Source organism: Anopheles merus, chromosome X (assembly GCF_017562075.2).
Source record: "Anopheles merus strain MAF chromosome X, AmerM5.1, whole genome shotgun sequence".
Taxonomy (NCBI): domain Eukaryota; kingdom Metazoa; phylum Arthropoda; class Insecta; order Diptera; family Culicidae; genus Anopheles; species Anopheles merus.
In genome coordinates, this window is record NC_054081.1 from 8873245 (window position 1) to 8893104 (window position 19860).

At 48.4% G+C, this 19860-nt stretch overlaps 1 protein-coding gene across 19 annotated transcripts in view; it reads left to right on the top strand.

The window, feature by feature from the left end:
* LOC121594019 (protein scalloped) overlaps positions 1-19860 on the top strand; it is a 103941-nt gene that overhangs the window by 72707 nt on the left and 11374 nt on the right. For all 19 annotated transcript variants that reach the window (XM_041916992.1, XM_041916973.1, XM_041916907.1 and 16 more), the window contains 3 exons: positions 10998-11140; positions 11282-11284; positions 11568-11706. In XM_041916992.1, the coding sequence (XP_041772926.1) occupies positions 10998-11140; positions 11282-11284; positions 11568-11706 (285 nt within the window). The remainder of the gene's footprint in view (positions 1-10997; positions 11141-11281; positions 11285-11567; positions 11707-19860) is intronic.

Genomic DNA, 19860 nt, shown 5'->3' on the forward strand with positions numbered 1-19860 from the left:
TGAGCGTCGAAGATACGAACCCCGGGTACGTATAGACGTACGTTAATATTGGGGAAAGCAAATGTTTGAATTGAACAAAGTTCAGATAGACATCAGAATTTCAGCTGGACATGATTGAGCGTTTACTTATAGCGGAAGAATGTTCTAAAGCACCTCCTGGGCTCGAAATCGGTCTAATACGATTCAATCATTACCTTGTGATTGTTCACAAAACTAGAGCCTAAAAACTGATCTCGTGAGCTCTGGAGGTTTGCAGGAACCTTTAGAAAAAAAGTGAAATCACTCTTTTTTGCAGCTCAGATACAAATATCCTTGATGTAGGGGCTCTATCACTCTACCACTGTTAATGTCTTCCTTATCTCTAGCACACTGCACAGATGTCTCAAGATTTCATCCGCGAGGCTTTGCTTGTTATCCTGGAAAAAATTAAATCATTATCCCATCGGTACCACAAGACACTCCCTGTGTGCCCCTGCGTGACATTTGTGCTCTCGGGGCCCACTCGGGCATGATTCATGGCAGCCACAGCCACGGTGAGGCTCAAAAATCTCAAAAAGCGCCTGTCCAACGATGCGTGACTAAGGGCAGTACGGGGACCAAAACAGGAAAGCACCACACCACAAACCGGTGCATCGGTATGACTCGGCCAGGCACACACACACACATACACGGTGTAGTTTTGTGTCCTTTTTTTCTTTCCTTTTCTTTTGCGTTGACAAGCAAACAACCCAACTCGGTGAGCGGCGACGATGCCACTCTCCGCGTTATGATTTATGAGTCACCACAAGGTATGACCGTCCGCTCGCCCGCACCAGAGCCAATGTTTGTGCAAGCGTCGCGTGTGTGTGTGTGTGTGCGTCATCGTGTCATGTTGTGCTGGCCCTCGGTCCGTCCCTCTCTCTCTCTCTCTTTCATCTTTGTGCTATGTTGTGCGTGTGCGCGTCGGTCCAAACCGTTCCGGGTTCCCTTTTCGGTACTGGTGCGTCTTGACCTCAAAACCACTTTACGCACTCCCCGAGGGGACCGTGTATGTGTGTGCGATAGATAGGTGGCAGTAGAATGAACCCCTGAAGAAACAGGGAGGACAGAGAGGTATGATTGAAACATCGAACGCGGGAAGATAAGCGGCAGCAAAGGCAACAAGTGCGTCTTCGTACAGCTTGGCGGGCAGCAACATGGCACAGGGAACATGGAAAGGAAAATTTGGGTTTTATGCATGTATGTGTGTGTGTGTGTGCCTGCGTGTTCACGGGAAGATCTCGCAAAGAACGCGTGACACATTTTTCCCGGAACACGACAGTCGGAGGGGGCATCAGCAATTTTGACCAAACATGTGTTGGCCCTGCCACCAACTCCAAACCCATCTGCTTTGTTGGACGTTGGCAGCATGTGTTGGTGGGGCAGACGGTCTATGTTTTCCTTTCCAATATCTCCCCCTCCTCCATCCCCAACCCCTTTCCCGGAAGCTCGATCGAGAGAGGAACATCTTGATCTTCTGGTTGCGGTACGCCGTCATCATCATCACGCCCCGACCCCGTCGTGTGTGTGTTGTTGGAAGCCTTCTCGCCATCCCGAACATCAGTGGAGAGCGCGCACACACACACTCATCGTTTTAAAATTTGAATTTCAAATTTCCAATTTCGGCTATTAATTTTCGAGGAAACCACCACCGCTAGTGGAAGGATTTGTTTCCCCTGTTCCGTTCGTTCGTTTATTGGGGGTTTGCTATTGGGCCGTTTTTGTTGAGGCGGGCATTGCGTCTTGGCAGTTTCGTGGAACAGATTATGGAACCGAGAGGACGGCGGGTATACATCGTAAATCATTGCAGCCAAAACAAAGAGGGGATTGGAGGATTGGAGTACCCAATTGCGTTCTAGACGAGATTCTGAGAATTAAAGAATTTTGAAGAAATTCTTGCTTATACTGGGGGTCCTAACAATCTTACGCCTTTTAGTTCTCACAAGTTCTCGAGTATCTGACTCCATCCTGGTCTTCAAGTATCTACTCCAAGGCTCCAATATGTTACTAGTTGGGCATCAGGAAGAATGTTCTAAAGCACCTAAACCTTTTCTTGGGCTCTAAAACGGTGTAATACGATTCAATCATTCAATGTGATTTTTCACAAAACTATAGCCTAAAAACTGATCTCGTGAGCTCTGGAATACATTACCAATATGTTACTAGCACGTTGTGTTTGTGTAGTTACCCCAAATCGCACAAAGAGGCGGCTAGGTCCCAAAACGTCCCTTCCAACTTTGAAGCTGGTTCTGGTTCTTAACCTATTTGGGTTGCGAGGTTAGGTCGCTTACCTGCTGCACCAAATGCCAATCTCAGCTACCTTCATTAGCCCATATATAAATCATAGATATGACCGAGTTGTCGCCAAGAACTTATCGCACACTGTACCACTTCCGGGACGGAGTCGGGACACACTCTGGCTTCTGCCCAGCGTCTGCTAGCGACCGGGGCACGCAATTAGAGAGCCGGGCACACGCGTTCTGCCTGCCCGTTTCCACTTGTTGCTGCCGGTGCCTGGCTAGTGCGCGCAAGACGTGTGTGCAAACGAAGTTCGTAGGACCTACCCCAGTGGCCGCCTGCCGCAAGCGTCGCGTCGCTCGTCTGTCGCTACATAATGGTTCTTGGGATGTTGGCAGGCAACAACCGATCCCCATTCCGCTGATGCAAAAGAACACACGGCGGACGACGGTCCGTTCTGCCGCCGTGAAGGTGAGCGCAGGCAGGGTGAAATAATATTTTCTCCTACCCCGGGCGTGCAAGAACCCATTCGGTGGTGTTCGCGCTGTTTGCTCTTTTTGCGCCCTCCGTTTTTTGTTGTTGTTGTGCCGTGGTTCTGGTTGGCTGGGCGGTGCTGCGGGATGCAGCATAAGGAGATGGGTGTTTAGTATGCACACTGCCATCTCGTACGCGTCGGTCGTCGGTCGTCACCGTTTTGTTGTCGGGACGCCAAGCACTCCAATGAACCGGCAACAGCTGCGCTGTGGGGGAGGATTGTGCGCGAGGAAACGGTGGGATATATGAACGCAAGGGGTTGGTGTCAGAAGATGTCACTGGCCTTCCTTCACCACTCTCTCACTCGCTCCTTCCGGGGTTCACCAAACGGCACGGGACAGTAATTCTTGCTTGCGCGATTGCTGTACTGGTGTGGGAGTAAAGATTCGCTTGCACACGTTCAGTTTCGCTGCCGTCTTTGCATAATAGTGCTCTCTGTCTCTATCTCTCTTTCTCTTTCTCTTACCTCCTACACTCACCCCCCCGTCACCACACGTTTTATGTTGTGCCGCGCGTGATCGAGAGGGAGAGCAAAAACAACAACAAAAAAAGGTTCGTGAACTTCGCTGCTTCGCGCAAACAAACGCGACTGCAGCGGGAAAAGTTAAGGAGTGGCGGGCAATAAAATTGGTGTCGCGCCACATGCAAATAAAAAGGGCCCTTGCTTTGCCCCGGGTGTGCATTTTCTGTGCGTGTGTGTTTGAGCTTTTTTGTTTTGTTGTTTATCTTCTTTGTGCGAATTGAAATTGAACGCCAATAATTGCTGTGCTTTTTATTGCGTGCGTGTGTGTGTGTTTCTGTGCTGTTGGGACAAGAAAGCGTTGCGCGCGTGGGCAGTAAAATGTGGCTCCAAAATGAAGCGCTCAATGGAAGGCATCGATTTACCCAACATAAAGGATTTTTTTTTTAAATCCTCTTTCTTTATTTATGTTCCAAAGACCAACGAAAGGGTTTTTTTTTTGTTAATCGTACAAATGCAAATTCTTTTCGAGTGGTGGTTAATTGAAAGAGCCCTTTTGAATGTACTTTTAAGGAACATAACTGCTGTTTACTACAGTGGAATTGCTGTTTATGAATGCGTTTACATCGGACACGACACGACGGGAAGTGCATCATTAAGGCATCAGATTGTAAAAAAAAAGAAGAGAGTATGCTTAATGCAAACAAGACAGCACAAATTACCTCAGCTGTCCCTCTGATAGTCGTTTGTCTGGAGTCTTATATAAATTCCAGATATCGGCGTACCTTTTATAGTCACAAAAGTCCAACAAATTTTTAAATTATGGATAATTTCAATTAAACTTTATGGCGTTACGTACTTGAATGGTTTCTCGGTGTGATTTTTCAATTAGCACCCTTTTCTTCAATGGATTTATAGTTGCTGGTCACACATATCTGTGGAGGTCATAACTGCAAGGTATTAACATAATTTGCTACATGAATCTACCAGAGGAACTGGAAAGAGTTTTTATAGACATTCTGAATTCCGGTGTCCGATCAATGCCAGATTGTTCAAACCTACTTCCTGTTTATGGAGCTGTAATAGTTCCTAAAGGATCTTCCCAGATCTGTTGTTCGACGTGATCGCTTCTTACTCTAGTCTAAATTTTGGTCATGGTTAATGTCTGTAAGGTCAGTCTTACGGTTGTCTGATTCGTTATCTTATTCTTCAATGGTTTTATAGCTGCTGGTGGGCACATACCATTGGAGTTGCGTAGGTTATTATTGAAGGACTTGAACATAATTAGCTACAAGAACCATAGGAAAAGACCAGAGGAATTGGATCAATGTCAGATTTTCCATGGCTACTTTGTAATCTGTGGGACAACCTCCATCAATGTTTCTGTTGCTGCAATAGTTCCTAAAGGATCTTCCCGATTCCATTGTTTGACATAGTCATTTTGTATTATTCTCTGAAATTTGGTCATGGTTAATGTCTGTAATGTTGCTCTTGTCCCTTCTGACCTCTTCTTCTTCGGCAAGGTCTGTCTGTGCCACTAGTAGACTTGGCTTTCAATGATTTATCGGGAACTCATAGCAGGATAGTAAGTCCTACGCATTATGGTTGGTTACTCGGAATGATTCTTTCAGATAACTAGAGTCTTATTCATCAATGGGTTTATAGCTGCTGGTCGAAAATATCTTTGGAGCTGCTTAGCACAATATTTAAGGGAACGAACATAGTTTGCTATATAAAACTACCAGAAGACCTGGAAAGAGTTATTTTAGACATTTCGGATTTCTGAGACCGATCAATGTCAGATTGTCCATGGCTACTTCGTAGCCTGTGTGACAATCTCCATCAATGTTTCTGTTGCTGTAGTAGTTCCTAAAGGAACTTCCCGATTCTGTTGTTCGACATAGTCACTTTTTACCCTAGTGTCTATTTTGATTAATGTCCCTTGTGCCTAATATCATTAGTCCTAATATCTCTTCTCAACAAATTCTCTCGTAGATCTGGCTCCTCAGGCTTGAATTGATTAAAGTTTGAACATTTGAACTAGGAATTCCATCATAATGCTTTTATCCTTGCTTCAGTTCTCTGTTCTCGCTAAGGTCTCTGCAGGAACGAGGTCAAATATTAGTCAGCATCGGTTTAGCCATCTTGTATTTCATTTAAAAGTAGAAAGCCTGTACGATGCAAGCTCTCTCATCCGCCGTTGCATAATGATATGCTAGTGCAGATTACTTTATCAAAAGGTACTTGTCAAGGTTAATGTTGAAGTTGAAGAATAGATGCTAGACTAAAAATTAGTTATGTATCCCTTATTCACATCAAGCAGGCTTCGTTTCTTCTTGGAATAACTAGACTAATTCAACATTGTAATCATATCAAAAATTTGAATCGATAAGAGCTTTCAGATGTTCAACTGTCTGCGTTAGTCGTTCTACAGTACAGGATCTCGTTCCTATACAGTCCTTGGTTCTCACTCTGTCGCTAGCTGTATCCAGATGCTGCAGGAGCTCCCAACATTTGAGTCCCGATGCTGGACGTGATGCTAGTTACTGTGGCTCCAGTTTGACCAGCTCTACCAGCTGTCCCAGTGTAGGTTCAGAACGTCTGCAAAATTCCAAGAAGTAAACATATTCTTCACAAGCGTCCAGTTCCTTTGCAATGAGCGTATCATGCAACGCAAAAACAGCAGCGAATAACCCATCAAAACAGGACACTGAAACGAGCCCTAGAGTCCTCCCCCCCTTCACCTTTCCCTTGCAGCAGCAGCAGCTGCACTCGAATAACGCTTCGAAGTGCATTTGTTGGAGTTACCGTCGCCAAGTGACATTTCTTAAACCCCTGGCGTGCAGTTGATCGCGTTTTATTGAATGTTTTACTTGGTCCGCTCCAACCCCCACCACCCCCAATCGTGTCCCACACACACATATGCTTTGTTGTGACCGCTAATCACAATCCGGCACCACCGCTCCAGCGCTAGGCTCCGGCTCTCTCGTAACGCTACACACCACTTACACCGCCGTTCACCCTACTGACCGCGGCCCAAAGCTATGACCATCGTTGTGTGTGGCAGTGGACGGAAGCGAGTTGGGAGTGGTGATGGGGGGGGGGGGGGGGAGGTGAAGAATGAAAGGTGATACCATTCCTCTCCCCCACTCCTCCCCGCTCCTGTTGGGGCAAGTGGAGCGCACGAATATGAAGGCCAGCTGTGTAAGCAGTATTGCCCCTCTCCAAGCCAACCCTGCCCAAGTCCGCGCCAGTCCAAAAACTCCACTCGTGTAACTAGACACTGTTGCGGTTTCTCGCCCAAGACCAATTTGTTAATAAGGCGCAGCGGTGGAGGGGGGGGGGGGGGGCGGATGGTCGAGGTGTGAGTTATGAAGTTAGCTAGATCGATCGTGTGTACACTGTGTGTATCACTGTGTTAGACAGCTCGAGGTCAGTTCGTCAGAGTTGCAAAGCGACAGTTTCTACTCTCGATCGAACTCCACTCGCGAAAGAATTAATAAATCAAAAAGCGTAAGAAAAAGAATGTAATAATGCCGCTCCAATGCGTTTCTCGTGTTCGCGTTCTAATCACAGCTCCATGTGTGTGTGTGTGTGAATGTTTACCATTTCCAATGGCTTATGTTTATTTCATAAACCCCTACGGTTACACACAAAAAATGCCATTTAGCGTCACGAATGAATGGATTAGGGGCATGGATCGCTGCAAACTTGTGGTGCTTCGAGCCTGCTGCTCTCGGGCTCCAGCGTGCTGTCAATCAATGCAGTATTATAGGGAAAGACGAAGAAAAACACAGATTTTGCACACAAGTTTAGTGTTGGGTAAATCTGGTACAGATTCGTGACATGATTCAATGATTCTGAATCTCGATTTCAAAGATTCATGAATCTCTAAAGATTTGTGGATATCCAAAGATTTATGAATCTTGAAATTGAATCACGAATCTGTAGGGATTTATGAATTTCAAGAGATTCATATATCTCCCAAGATTGATAGTGCTTGAGCTTTTCATTATTCTTCTTCTTGGAGTAATAGTCGGATAGTTTTTTTTTGCTACGGGGAAACGGTCCAAGCGAGGCTTGAACTCACGACGGGCATGTTATTAAGTGGAATCGCGCAAATTCAATATTTGTAATAAATAATAAATTTATGAATTCCTGGAGATATATGGATTTTAATGGATTTATGAATGTTACAGATTCATGAATATTTGAAGATTCGTGAATCCTTGAACATTCATAATTCTTTGAAGATTCATGAATCTTTGAAGAGTGGATTCAAGATTCGAATCACTCATCACTGAAGAATGTTCATATGAATGAATCTCAACGAAAGATTCTTAAACCCCAACACTACACAACTTCTACCCACTTAGGATGAGATTTAGCAAATGATTTTGTGAGTTTTTTGGGTGTGAACTTGTGCCAGTTGAAGATTAAAGCTATTTTTTTTAAATAATTCACCAACAATGTTGCGAAACTTATAATGTAGGGTCTCAGCAGCACTAGCAGCAGCAATTAAAGGCAAGGATCCTCCTTTCCGTGGGCCGATAAATTCCAGCAGTTGACAAAACAGTCGTCACCAGCCCCCCCCCATTTCAGTTGCGTGCAGTGGAGCAGACAAAGAGCTCCTTGAAGGCGTTTCGTTTCCTTCGAGAAGGAAGCTTAACTTTGGTTCCCTGCTTTGGCTACTTGTTTATGCGTTGTTTGTTGGTTTATTGTTTGTCCCCAAATGGGAAAATAGAAGACAGAGGTTTGAACGCCTTAAAGGGCTAGAAAAAGCGACAGCACACTCTCCCCAACAAAAAAAAAGAACCATTAAATGAAAATAACTTTGCGTCGACACATAAAATTTACTGCCCCGTGACTTTTTGCTTTTATTTTTTCGCCCGCAACCCTTCCCGCCCCACGGTAAAACAAAACGGAAACGAAACGGTTCTGTACGACCCCCCCTCCCCCCCCCCTCCCCGCGGAGTGAAGCGAAAATATTTGTTGCGCCGGGGCGGTTAGGTCCTCCGAAGCAAAACCTTTTTTTCCCCAAAACCCCTCCGTTTTCATTTTCGGTTTTGACCGTCGCCCGCCAAGCCCGCGAGCCAACATGTGGCGCCCAAAGGAAAGAAGAAGAAGAAGAGGCACAACAAAAAAGGATTTCCTTGCCGCTGCCGCGCCGCCACCGCGCGTCGATTGACACAACCGGTGGAATGGAAAATGGAAATGGGTTTGGTGTGCGCACGCACCTTCGAAACCGGTGGCCTTCGCTTAGCTCCGAAGGGGAGGGAAATGGAGCAAGGGTAAGAAGAGCAAGACACTCAACACACACGCACGCACAGCTTCATTCGCGCTTTTCACCGCGCGTTGTGTTTTGTGCGATTTTGGTGTTTGTTTTTTTTGTTTTTTGTTGTTGCATCGGCACGGGGGAGAATGTTATGCGCGTTTTATGCACTAGCAAGATCAATGCATACGCATCACCACCATCATCATCGCCATCACACCAGCCCGCACTGGTTTGTGATCGCTTCACCGCGCGGAGCTCGCCGTTTATGCTTCACGGCCGACGATGCCGCCTCTGGTTTCACTCGCCGTCGTTATCGGATGTGTGTTCCTTTGGTTGCGCCGTGGCGCTGGAAGGCGAGCGAGCGAAAGAGACAAGGGCCCCTGGACACGTCCAATCAATCACGCACAATCGAGATCAACCGAACATCATTTGCCCTGTGTATACCACCACAAACAATCATCAGGCAGCATAGCGCCACCGCGTGCGTGCGTTTCTCTGTGGGAGAGATGTTTTGAGGCATCGCGTGTGTGCCTGGCTGGCTCTTTTTTTCTAATTTTATCGATGAGGATCACATTTTTTATAGGTTGGTCTGTGTATGGAGTGTTTTTTTTCCTCTCCCGCGATCAAGAGAAAGCTCTAAGCCGTTGCATTTTCCTATAATTAATTAATTGTGCGTGTTTGATTCTCGCTGATGTCGAGCGGTTTCGTGTTGAAGTCGTCGCTTGCCCATATTTGCCTAACGAGTGCCCGTCATAGTTGTACCGTAGTGCTTTTATTTTACTTGTATGTACTTTGTCTGCTACCTCGAGCTTGTTGCATCACACGGTGTAAGCGGTTTACGATTTATATCTTTTTTTTATTTACTCTCTTTCGTCTGCCTAGTATGCATGGGTGTTTGGCTTGAGCTTGATTTATTGTGTTTATTGTTCAATGCGTTTATAAAGCAAATTGCTTCAGTTCAACTAAATATTGTAGTCTTTTTTTTAATTTAGTTTGAGCAATTAACAACACTCACAAAAATTAAAAATTAGCAATCAACCGGTTGAGCTATTCCGAGCACTTTATATGCGCGTGGTAACACACTGGTAATCTGATAGCGCGATGGTCGTGTGTGAAAGTTCTTCGTCTAGTGCACCAGAGGTCGCACGATCAAATCCTTATCCTCAGAGAGGAGCCTCTCGATCCAAAATCTTTTCTCTGTTGCAAGGAAACTCCAGTTAGTGCTTCTTTGCATGTATATGTATCTTACCCTTCGAATTGAGATTATTGACCCCTGGTGAATAAAGAAGAAAAATAAAAAAATGTGTGAATGTTGTGGTAGCATTTTTAAAATATTTCAAACAAACAACCGACGTTGTGTTTGGTATTGCTCTCTTATATCGCTACCGTAGGTAGAATTTTCCTTTTTTTTTAAATACATTTTCTGGTGTACCGGTTTGTCCGGTTTTTTTATTGCTACCCATACTCACAAGCGCACCTAAACCATGTGCTGGTGCTTGCCAAGAGGGGTGTGTCTGTACAGTAAAGCACCGCGCAGCGCACAACAGCCTAGACCTCGAGGGAGACAGAGAGATAGAGAAAAAAAAACAAGGATACTGTGCAGCTGTCGTCACACGGATCAGTGATCCTTGTGACCCTACCGGATGCGTGCTTCTGTGGCTGTGTGTGTGTGTATATAGGTTTCTGGAATGTCCATTCCCTGCACCAAGGTGGTGTGCGCACATTATGTGTCTGTGAAATGCACACTAAAACCGGAACTGCATTTTTGTGTTTTGCGTGGAACTGGGGTGGAATGCCGTTCGTGAGTCCCTTTTCCCGGACGCGCAGTGCTCTGCGTCGAATTCCAACGACAGCGGGATCTAATTATGATTTTTTGTCCCCTCCCTTCGTTCTTCGTGTGCGAGGGAAATCGTAATGGTTCACGCTCAATGCAAGGGGCGAAACGGCGCTTTAACGGCATCGGTGCTCCGTATGTCCTTTCCACCGTTCTTTGCACGGGAGGGTCAAACTAAACGCTCGCTGAGGGATTTCAGTTTGAGTTCCCTGCTTCATACACACACACACACACACTTGCGTACGTCTCTCGCTCGAAACGGCGGAATGTGTAGTGCGCTCGCACCCATTATTAAGCGCGTGTTGCCATTCACGGTCACGTTTTTGGGTTGATTCGTTACGCTTTATTTTGTACGGTCGTTTTTCGGTCTTCGGCTGCTCGGTCGGCCCTCAGGCCCGCTTGCGGACAGACTGCAGCGCTGTGTGTATAGTTTCGTAAAAACATTAAACAACGAAAAAAAAAAACAGTCATCAAATCAACTAACCAACAAGCTGGGGGTTTTTTTTCGGGTTTCACTTACGCTCGTGGAGACCGAATCAACAGGTTTTGTCGTCGTCCCCCCCTTCGCCAATGCACCTCAAAGAAGCCTAATTTTGATTAGTTTTCCTCTCTCTCTCTCTCTCTCGCTAATTTCGCAGACAGTGGACTGGGAGCCAGCACCATTACGGCAAGGTGGACACAGATGGGTCCCGGACCAACGGCCGGTTCGTTGGTCCCGGACGACACCAACGGTTCCGGCGTGGACGGCGGCAAGCATTTGGACGTCGGCGACATGAGCGATGTAAGTAGCGCCGTGCGGCAGTGGCGGTAGAAGGGCGAAGAAGCGCCCCAAAAGTATGCAGCCCGCTGCACAAATGCGCCCGTTTAAGGTTTCGTGAGTTTGTTTTCTAACCGTTTCGTTTGTTCGCTCGTTTCATTGCAGGACGTAAGTGGAGCGTGTACAACGCTGTTTCGTCAGCGCATCAGTTGTTGAGATTGAAAAGCTAAAAAAAGGCGTTAGAAATGATGTCTTTTTTGTAGTTTTGTTTTCTTGCTGGTGGAGCACGTTGCAGAGAAGAACTTACGCTCACACATCTTTTCTTTTATTGTTGTGTTGTTTGTGTGTCTTTTCCCTCCCTTCCTTTCCTTTTCCTCGTGCTTTCCCCTACCCTTCTCCATGATGACGCCTTACTCCTTCCCTTCCCGAACCCCGCCGCGCGTTGCGTTAGGACGAACAGGATCTGTCGTCGGCGGATGCCGAGGGCGTTTGGAGTCCGGACATCGAACAGAGCTTCCAGGAGGCGCTAGCCATCTATCCACCGTGCGGTCGCCGAAAAATCATCCTCTCCGAGGAGGGCAAAATGTATGGTAAGTAGCAAACACGAAGCCCCTTCAAGCCCGCCATCTCTATGAATTTTCGCTTTTTAAAAAAGGGTTTTCACGCTCGTACGGGATCAGAGTGTAGAGCGTGAGGCGCTGTTTTTTGTTGTTGTTGTATTGCATCCAGGTGGTGCGGTGGAGCACTTTTATCTTATCGCGCCACGGCCACGGCCGGACGTGAAGCCGGCAATAAAAACCGTCCTCTTGTCCGTCATCGCGTCCGCTTATCGCGATGGTGCACAGGGTTTGTGATACCAGACACCAACACTGGACACTAATTGTACCAGCTCCCGAGCGTATGAGTGTGTGTGTGTGTGTGTGTGGGCATCATCGCAAACTTCCTCAATCGGTGGGTGGTGTTTTTATTGTTGTTGTTGTTGTTTTTTGTTCGCTGTGGCGCGTCATTTACACGGTCAATTGAGTGCGGACGCGACACAGAATGACATCATTGGCCGCGTGTGCTGGAGCAAGTGCGGCACAGAGGGACCAATTACATCTTGATTTCCATACCTCCACCATCTTCCCAGCGGGCTACCTTGGAGCATGCGAAAACCTCCAACAAGAGCACTGGCAAGAAAAACAAACGCACCCAGAGAGACGCCGGTGGACCTGCAACCCGAGCACTCTGCGTCACTTACGCGGAGCTAATGATCAGTGTATGTTTCGACTAGTGGTGTGCTCTTTGGAGTGCACTCACGACTTCGGTCCAACTGCAGCTATTGTTAGTCCGATTCCAACTCCAGCAAAATCGGAATTACCAGTTTTGATTGTAGGCGGAGTAATGCGGAGTTGGAGTAGTCTGGATGAATCTAAATCTGGAGAAATCGGGACGACTCCGGATGACTCAGGATGACTGTAACTCTGGACAGCTCCGGACGACTCTGCATGACTCTGGACGACCCTAACTCTGGAATTCTCCGGATGACTCCGGAAGTCTACTGATGATTCCGGAAGTCTTCTGATGACTCCGGAAGTCTCCTGATGACTGCGGATGACCCTAACTCTGGACAACTTCGGACGACTCCGCATGATGATTCTAATTTTTGACAACTCTGTATAACTCCGACTCCGGACAACTTCGAATGACACCGGACGAATCCTGATGACTCGAGGATAACTCTAACTCTTGACAACTTCGGACGACTCTGCATGACTCTGCATGACTCCGAACGACCCTAACTCTGGAATTCTCCGGATGACTCCGGAAGACTCCTGATGACTCCGGACGACCCTAACTCTGGACAACTTCGGACGACTCCGCATGACTCCGGAAGACTCTACCTTTAGACAACTCAGAAAGACTTCGACTCTGGACGACTCCGGATGATTCTAATTTTTGGCAACTCTAGATGACTCTGACTTCGGACAACTCCGAATGACACTGGATGAATCTTGATGACTCGAGGATAACTCTAACTCTTGACAACTTCGGACGACTCTGCATGACTCTGCATGACTCCGAACGACCCTAACTCTGGAATTCTCCGGATGACTCCGGAAGACTCCTGATGACTCCGGACGACCCCAACTCTGGACAACTTCGGACGACTCCGCATGACTCCGGAAGACTCTACCTTTAGACAACTCAGAATGACTTCGACTCTGGACGACTCCGGATGATTCTAATTTTTGGCAACTCTGGATGCTTTCGACTTTGGACAACTCCGAATGACTTCGACTCTGGACGACTCTGGATGATTCTAATATTTGGCAACTCTGGAACTCTGGAACTCTGGAACTCCGACTTTGGACAACTCCGAATGACGCTGGATGAATCCTGATGACTCGAGAATAACTCTAACTCTTGACAACTTCGGATAACTCTTGACAACTTCGGATAACTCTTGACGACTCCGGATGACTCCGGACGGCTCCAGAGCATTCCAAACGACCCCGGATAATGCTGGGAAGACCTACCATCCAGAGTCCTAGTTCCGAAATTTTCGAACTCAGATCGGAATCGAGTCTGGAATTTTGCCAACCCATCACTAGTATCCACCCGGCGAGGCTGCAATATACAGCTTTTCCCAGCAAGCCAGCGAGATGCTCTTTTGTCAGTGGCGCTAGGCGGTTTTGGTGTTCTGTTGCGAAGCCAGCAGCCAGCAGGATGGCCACTCGTTGCCATTCGATATTCCGTTGCCATGACATTTAATTGGCAAGCCGTTGCAAACGCCCTGCTGGGAGAGTTTCGCGTGGCCGGTGATCCTTTTTGCAGGTGGATGCGCACGATGTATATATATATACATCAGCCCTCCGCTTCAGCGTCGTGTGACAACTGATTACTGCCATCCAACGCGCTGGCGCTTGCCTGTGTGCAAGCTGACACTCTCTCAAGTGGGCCGCTCGCTCTCGCCTGTCCGCTACTATCGTTGCTACTTGGTTTTTGGTTTGTTTCGTTTTTTTTCCTTCTATCCACCGCAGCATCAGCGTTGCAATTGCCCGACGGTATCGGTTGCGCGTGCTATCCTTGTGTCTCGAAAAAAGAAACAAATACACACACACACGCAAGGGTCAAGTTCAAGACTATCGGGCACGGATGCGGACACCGAACGTGCTCATGGATGGTGACAAATTTGGGCAAACGATAGGCAAATATATGTTTGCGAGGAAGATAAAGAGCTCGCGCGCGCACGGAGCGCTAATTTGTTTGACTGGGTGATACACACACACATATACACGATTAAGTTAACAGAGAGACGACCTTCGGTTTTGAGTGGTTTCCACTTTCTTTGAATAAACAACGGCAGCTTTTTATATGAAAAACTTTATGTAAATATGCTCGTGAAAAGGGCTTTGGGTTTAGGGCTCCATAAGAGATTTGAACTCTTAATGCGCTAGTTGAGATGCACACGATTTACGTGCACGGCTAACTCTTAGCAGCTTGTACCACGTGCTCAATATCCGCTTTTATTTCACAAGCAGAGCTTCGTGCTCTAGAAGCAATTGGACCATATTTTCAAATTTTCAAACTTCTTGGCTACTTGGAAAGTAATTCATTTTACATTAAAATCGCGCTACACAAAAAAATCATCGTGTGCTGCATCGCATTGATTCGTTTCGTCGTACTCTAATCCTTGCCTATTTTAGCGTGCCAAAACGGCACAATCAGCAGTCAAACACACACACATACCAGCCGAAGTGAGTGCTGTTCCGGTCAATTAGCTTAAAAAATCCCAACTCAGCCACTTCGCAGTCAGTGTGGAGGGGCACTGTTCTGCAAACGAATGCACTTTGGGCCCCCTCTCCTTGGTTGACAACGACACGGCCCTTTGGTTCGAGTGTGTGTGTGTGTGTGTTTGTGCGTGTGTTTGTTGACACATTCGCGACGTTGCATAATGTTGGCCGTTCAGCTGGTGCACAACAACAACAACAACAACAACAACAACAAAAACCAGAATGCACTCCGTGTCCCTCCGTCTAGAAAGGCGCTAGCTACAACTCGATTCGCAGGGGGAGGGGTTGGCGTTCAGGCGCGGGTAGACGGTGCGGGGCAGACCCCGTTATGTGCGCGCCATTCTAGCATGTTCCAGCCCGCAGCTGGAACAGGTCAAACTGGTCGACTGCTGCTCCGTTCCACTCTCTGTGTTCCACTTCTACACATACACACACACGTCGTCGATTCACTCCCAACATCTAGTGTTGCTAAGCGACATATGTGCATTAGTTTGTGTGTGTAGAAGACATTTCGATCAGTTTTTCTTGGACCAGCTGGGCCGCGAGCGCACTTGAAGTGTGGTCAGAAGCTTTATTTTTTATTATTTTTTTTTTACGTTGTTAATTTTTCCTTGTTGGTTATGAAACACACCTTTCAGTCGCATCAAAAGCTGCGCACAGGTGCAATGTTCTACCTTGAGCTTGGCGGCGCAGTAGCCTAGAGTAGTGCTGCGTGCTTGGTGCCGTGACCAGGATGAAGCAGAAAAAACCATCAATCCCAACCGCCGGATGTGCGGGACATTGCGTACGAGTGTGCGAGTGCCTCTCCAATAGTAATCATTTTATTGCAATAATATTGCCTCGCCTAAACACCGTCATCATCATCATCAACCGTTCCTCGTTGACATCATCGTCTGACAATCATCAAGCGCCCATCAGCACACCATTATCAGCGGTCTGACCACTATCGGGCGTTACGATTTGTGTGTGTGTGTGTGTGGGTCTCTATCTGTCGCTCTGCTTGCTATTGCACCCTTCAGGAGCACTTTACTGCTCGTGACTTTTGCCCACTCGGCAAACGGGGCTTGGGAGTATGCGGGGAACCCTTAACGAAAACCCAAAACCACTTCTTGTCTCTCGCACAAGGTTGCTTGGAGCAACAGGAGCAGGGTGCCCAGAGACGGTCGCGGGGTGTGTAGGAGAGGAGGGGAAGGGTAGAGTGGGAGGTGGGAAAGGGTAGAGTAGGAGGAGAGGGAGGGGGGGGGGAGAGTTCGCAATTTGTCGGCAAATTAAATTTCTTACTACAAGTTTCACCGCTGTGCCGCCACTTCTCGGTTTGGCCCGCTTTGTGTTGCGCTCTCTTTTGCCCATCTTTGTCTTTCGCTCTTTCTCTCTCTCTCTCTCGGGCTTGGGCCATTCTCGCTTGCTCGATTTGATACTCCCATTGAAGATGAACAGCAATTGTCCTGCCGAAGATGTCGGGAAGGGTGGGAAAGTCCAACAATCGTTGCCCAGCTGCTGTGTTGCTGTGAATGCGTCGATGGCTGTGTGTGTGTGTGTGGTTGAAGTAGAAAACTTTCCTTGCACGCAAGTCTTGCAGCAAGGCTTTAAAAGGCAGGGCAGGTGCAGGGGGGAGGGGTGGTGGAAGTTTATGGGGATTCAAATTAATTTCCTCGTCGACCATGATGCTGCTTAAAGGCAGGCCGCCTGCCTTGGCTGTGTTTGAGTGCCTGTGTGTGTATGCGTGTGTGTGTGTGCACACAATCCATATCCTGCTTCTTGCCGTGTCACTGCCGGAAAGGGATAATATACACCCCGTGTCTCCTCCCCTTTGTTCCGCCGCGTGGTCGTACCTTCTCGCCGCCGGACCATCGCACGCCGAGGCGCTTGACGATAAGATCAAAGCAGCACAATGAACGATCTGAGCCTTTTCTCGGGGGGGGGGGGGGGGATGGTTGGCGAGGAAAGGGCTCTTTCTTCCACTCAAGCCCCCCCTCCCTCCCTCCGCTCTCCCCACCATTTCTGCGATGACAAGCGGGATAAACTTTCTTCGCCCAAACCACCCACCAGCAAGCACCATGAATCTGAAGTTCTCAATTCAAATGAAAGTGGGCGCTCAAAACCGGCCCTTCCATGCCCCCCTCCTCCACTCTACTCTCCGGGAAAATCTTGCCCAACACACAGCGCACAGCAAACAATAGGGCTGTGGCAAACGGCGAAGACGTCCAGCGGTCCAGCGCAAGAAGCGTTCCTCCCCTTGTTGCTTCCGAGGAAAAAAACCCCCCGCCCGAGTGAGACGTTTGATCTTGAGTGCGCAGTAGTGCGAGAACCCCGGGGACAGCGGACTACAGTGAAGGATACGGTGCTTTATGTGTATCGGTTTGACCGGTTTGGTGTTTTGCACGAGTTTGCACCGAAAAGCACGGGAGGGGTGGGGGGGGGGGGCGATAAGGAGGGGACAAAGGGAGTGCCCTTTTATTTGCCTCTCGCTCCCACTTTCTTCGCACTTTGTTCTGTTCTGATGGCGGCAATCCATTTGCAGGCACGGTGCTTCCCCCGCAATCCATAATTCAAATGTCCAATTTCCGCCATTTTCTTATTTTTATGGGAGCGGGGGAGGCGGACGGGGGAGGGGGGGGGAAGGAAAAAGGAAGGGGAGTCAAGAAACTGTAGTCACTGGACTCTGTCGGCATGGCTTTGGGTTGCAATTAGAAGCGCGCGAGCGCGGTGAGTCTGCTGCGCCCGGTGCCGTGACCAGGATTGTAGTGCGAATGATGCGAAAACTCTCGCGCGCCGAAAGCGGGCCCACGGGCAATCGGCTGCGCGGGAGGAGCGCTGAAAGGATGTACTTGTGTTCGTGTGTGTGTATGTATATGTGCGTGTGTGTGTGTGTGTGTGTGTTTCACCAAAAAGGGCAAACATAAATCCTAAATGAACAATACACTTGGGTGTCCAAATAGCAAAAATAAAACCCAGAGGCTGTGTGCCGGGTCCCGGGGCCAGGAGGATAAGATTTATTTGCCTCACAATGGCTTTCAAAAGGAGACACACACACACACACACACACACACACACACACACACACAGATACAAGCACAGAGGGAGAGACAGCGCGGTCACCAAATTCGTGTCCTTTTTGGACGGAGGTTGCACACGATTCCGTTCCATCGTGGCATCGTTTGCGCGACTCCGCGCGAAGGTTTAAGCTTGGCAAACCTTTAGAGCAACCAGCAACTAAATTGCTTACCGTAAGAACAGCAAGACGAGTGTGTGTGTGTGTGCCCCGTCAATGTAGTGTACTATGTGTTTCTTTTTTTTTGCTGTTTGTAGTTCGGAACCAACCAACTGAACTGTTATCGCATTGGGGCTGCTGTTTCGGCAAAACCATCCAGAAATTAATAAAGGGATTTGTACCGGGCGAAAGACAAAAAAGAATGCACACACACACACACACACACACACACACACACACACACACACACACACACACACACACATAAACACACACTAGTGTCTGTAGTCGTAACCATTGCTGCTGGCGAGAGTTCACCCGAGCTCCTAGCCTAGACTCTGTCCTGTGCGAAAACTCGTCCCTCGTGCTGCCCTGGTGTTGCTTTCGAATTGCTTGCCAAAGCTCCCTTTGCCCCCAGAATCTTGCCACACTGCTGCTCACCGGCGGTGAAGGTGGGAAGGGGGCGTTTCCCGCCGCCTGCCTGGGACAACAATGGTGGATCCCCGGTGTACGCGCTACCAACTTCTTCTTTGGTCTTTCGCTCCGGTCGATGGAAAATCCGGAAAATCGCCACTCCCCACCCCGGGTGCCGGGTCGGGCGCAGAAGGTGAAAAGCCAAGGAAATGGGAAATAAACTCAACCCGCCGCCTGCTGTGCCCGAAGCGGCAAAAGGCCCGTGTAGCTTTTCAACAGGGGGTTCGTCGCCTGCCCGCCCTGCCTTTGCCGATGGAACACGCTCTCTGCTCGACTTGTTGTCGTCATCGTCCTTTCATGGGTGTGTTCTCCGCTTTCCTCTGTACATGTGTGTGTGTGTGTGGCTGTAGCTGGACGTGTATAGCTGCAGTGCGGTGCGTGTGTCTCCCTTGTGTATGTGTGAATGTATGTGCACCGTGCTGCCTGGAACCGTTCACTAATTGCACATTCTTGGCATAGTTTTCCTTTCCCTAGTTTTCCACACACACACACACACATACACACACAGTCCCTGGTAGTCGATGTTTTCTTCGCTTTCCCTTCCCATCGCTGCCGCCGGCATCGTCTCATTTTCCTCGGGAGCTCCGGCTTTCGCTCATGCATGCCATACCTTCCCCATCTCTCCCTCTCTCTCTCTCACCTCACACCACAATCTCCGCTCTCGACGTCAGCGGAGCGACTCCCCGGGCTCTCTCCCCCCGGTTTTTGCGCAGCAATATATGTTTATATCGTATCCTGGCAAAACCCTCCCACACACCACCCCTGGACCGCTCAACCCCTCCACCGAACGGTGTCTCCTCGTGTCGGCTGCTGGGTGTAATCGTCGGTAGGGCTTCTTCCGGGGTGAAACTTGTTCCGCACACTCGTCTGGAACTCGTCACCTACGCGGTACGCCCTGGCACATATAAACACCCATCCCGTCCATCCCACCTCGCGTCCACCGAGATCAAAAAAGGAGGAACAAAACCTCCTGCAGACAGCGGGCGGGACCCGCAGTACCATCGCCCGAAGGTGTCAATCGGGAGCGGACGCTTTGCTCTTCCTGCGAGCGGCTGCCATCACCCCATACTGTTGAGTCTGATTTATTCGCCTTGCGCTCTCTCACACACTCTATCTAACTTTTCCGCATTTTTGCTTTATCACCAAACTACAACCCTCTTAGAGAAGCACAGTTTGAACCCTTCTTCCCGGCAGCATCTTGTAGCATCTGTAGCTGGAGGGCGAAGGAATCATCATATGTTCCTTCCACCCTGCACAAGATCGAACCGGAGCACTGGTAATAT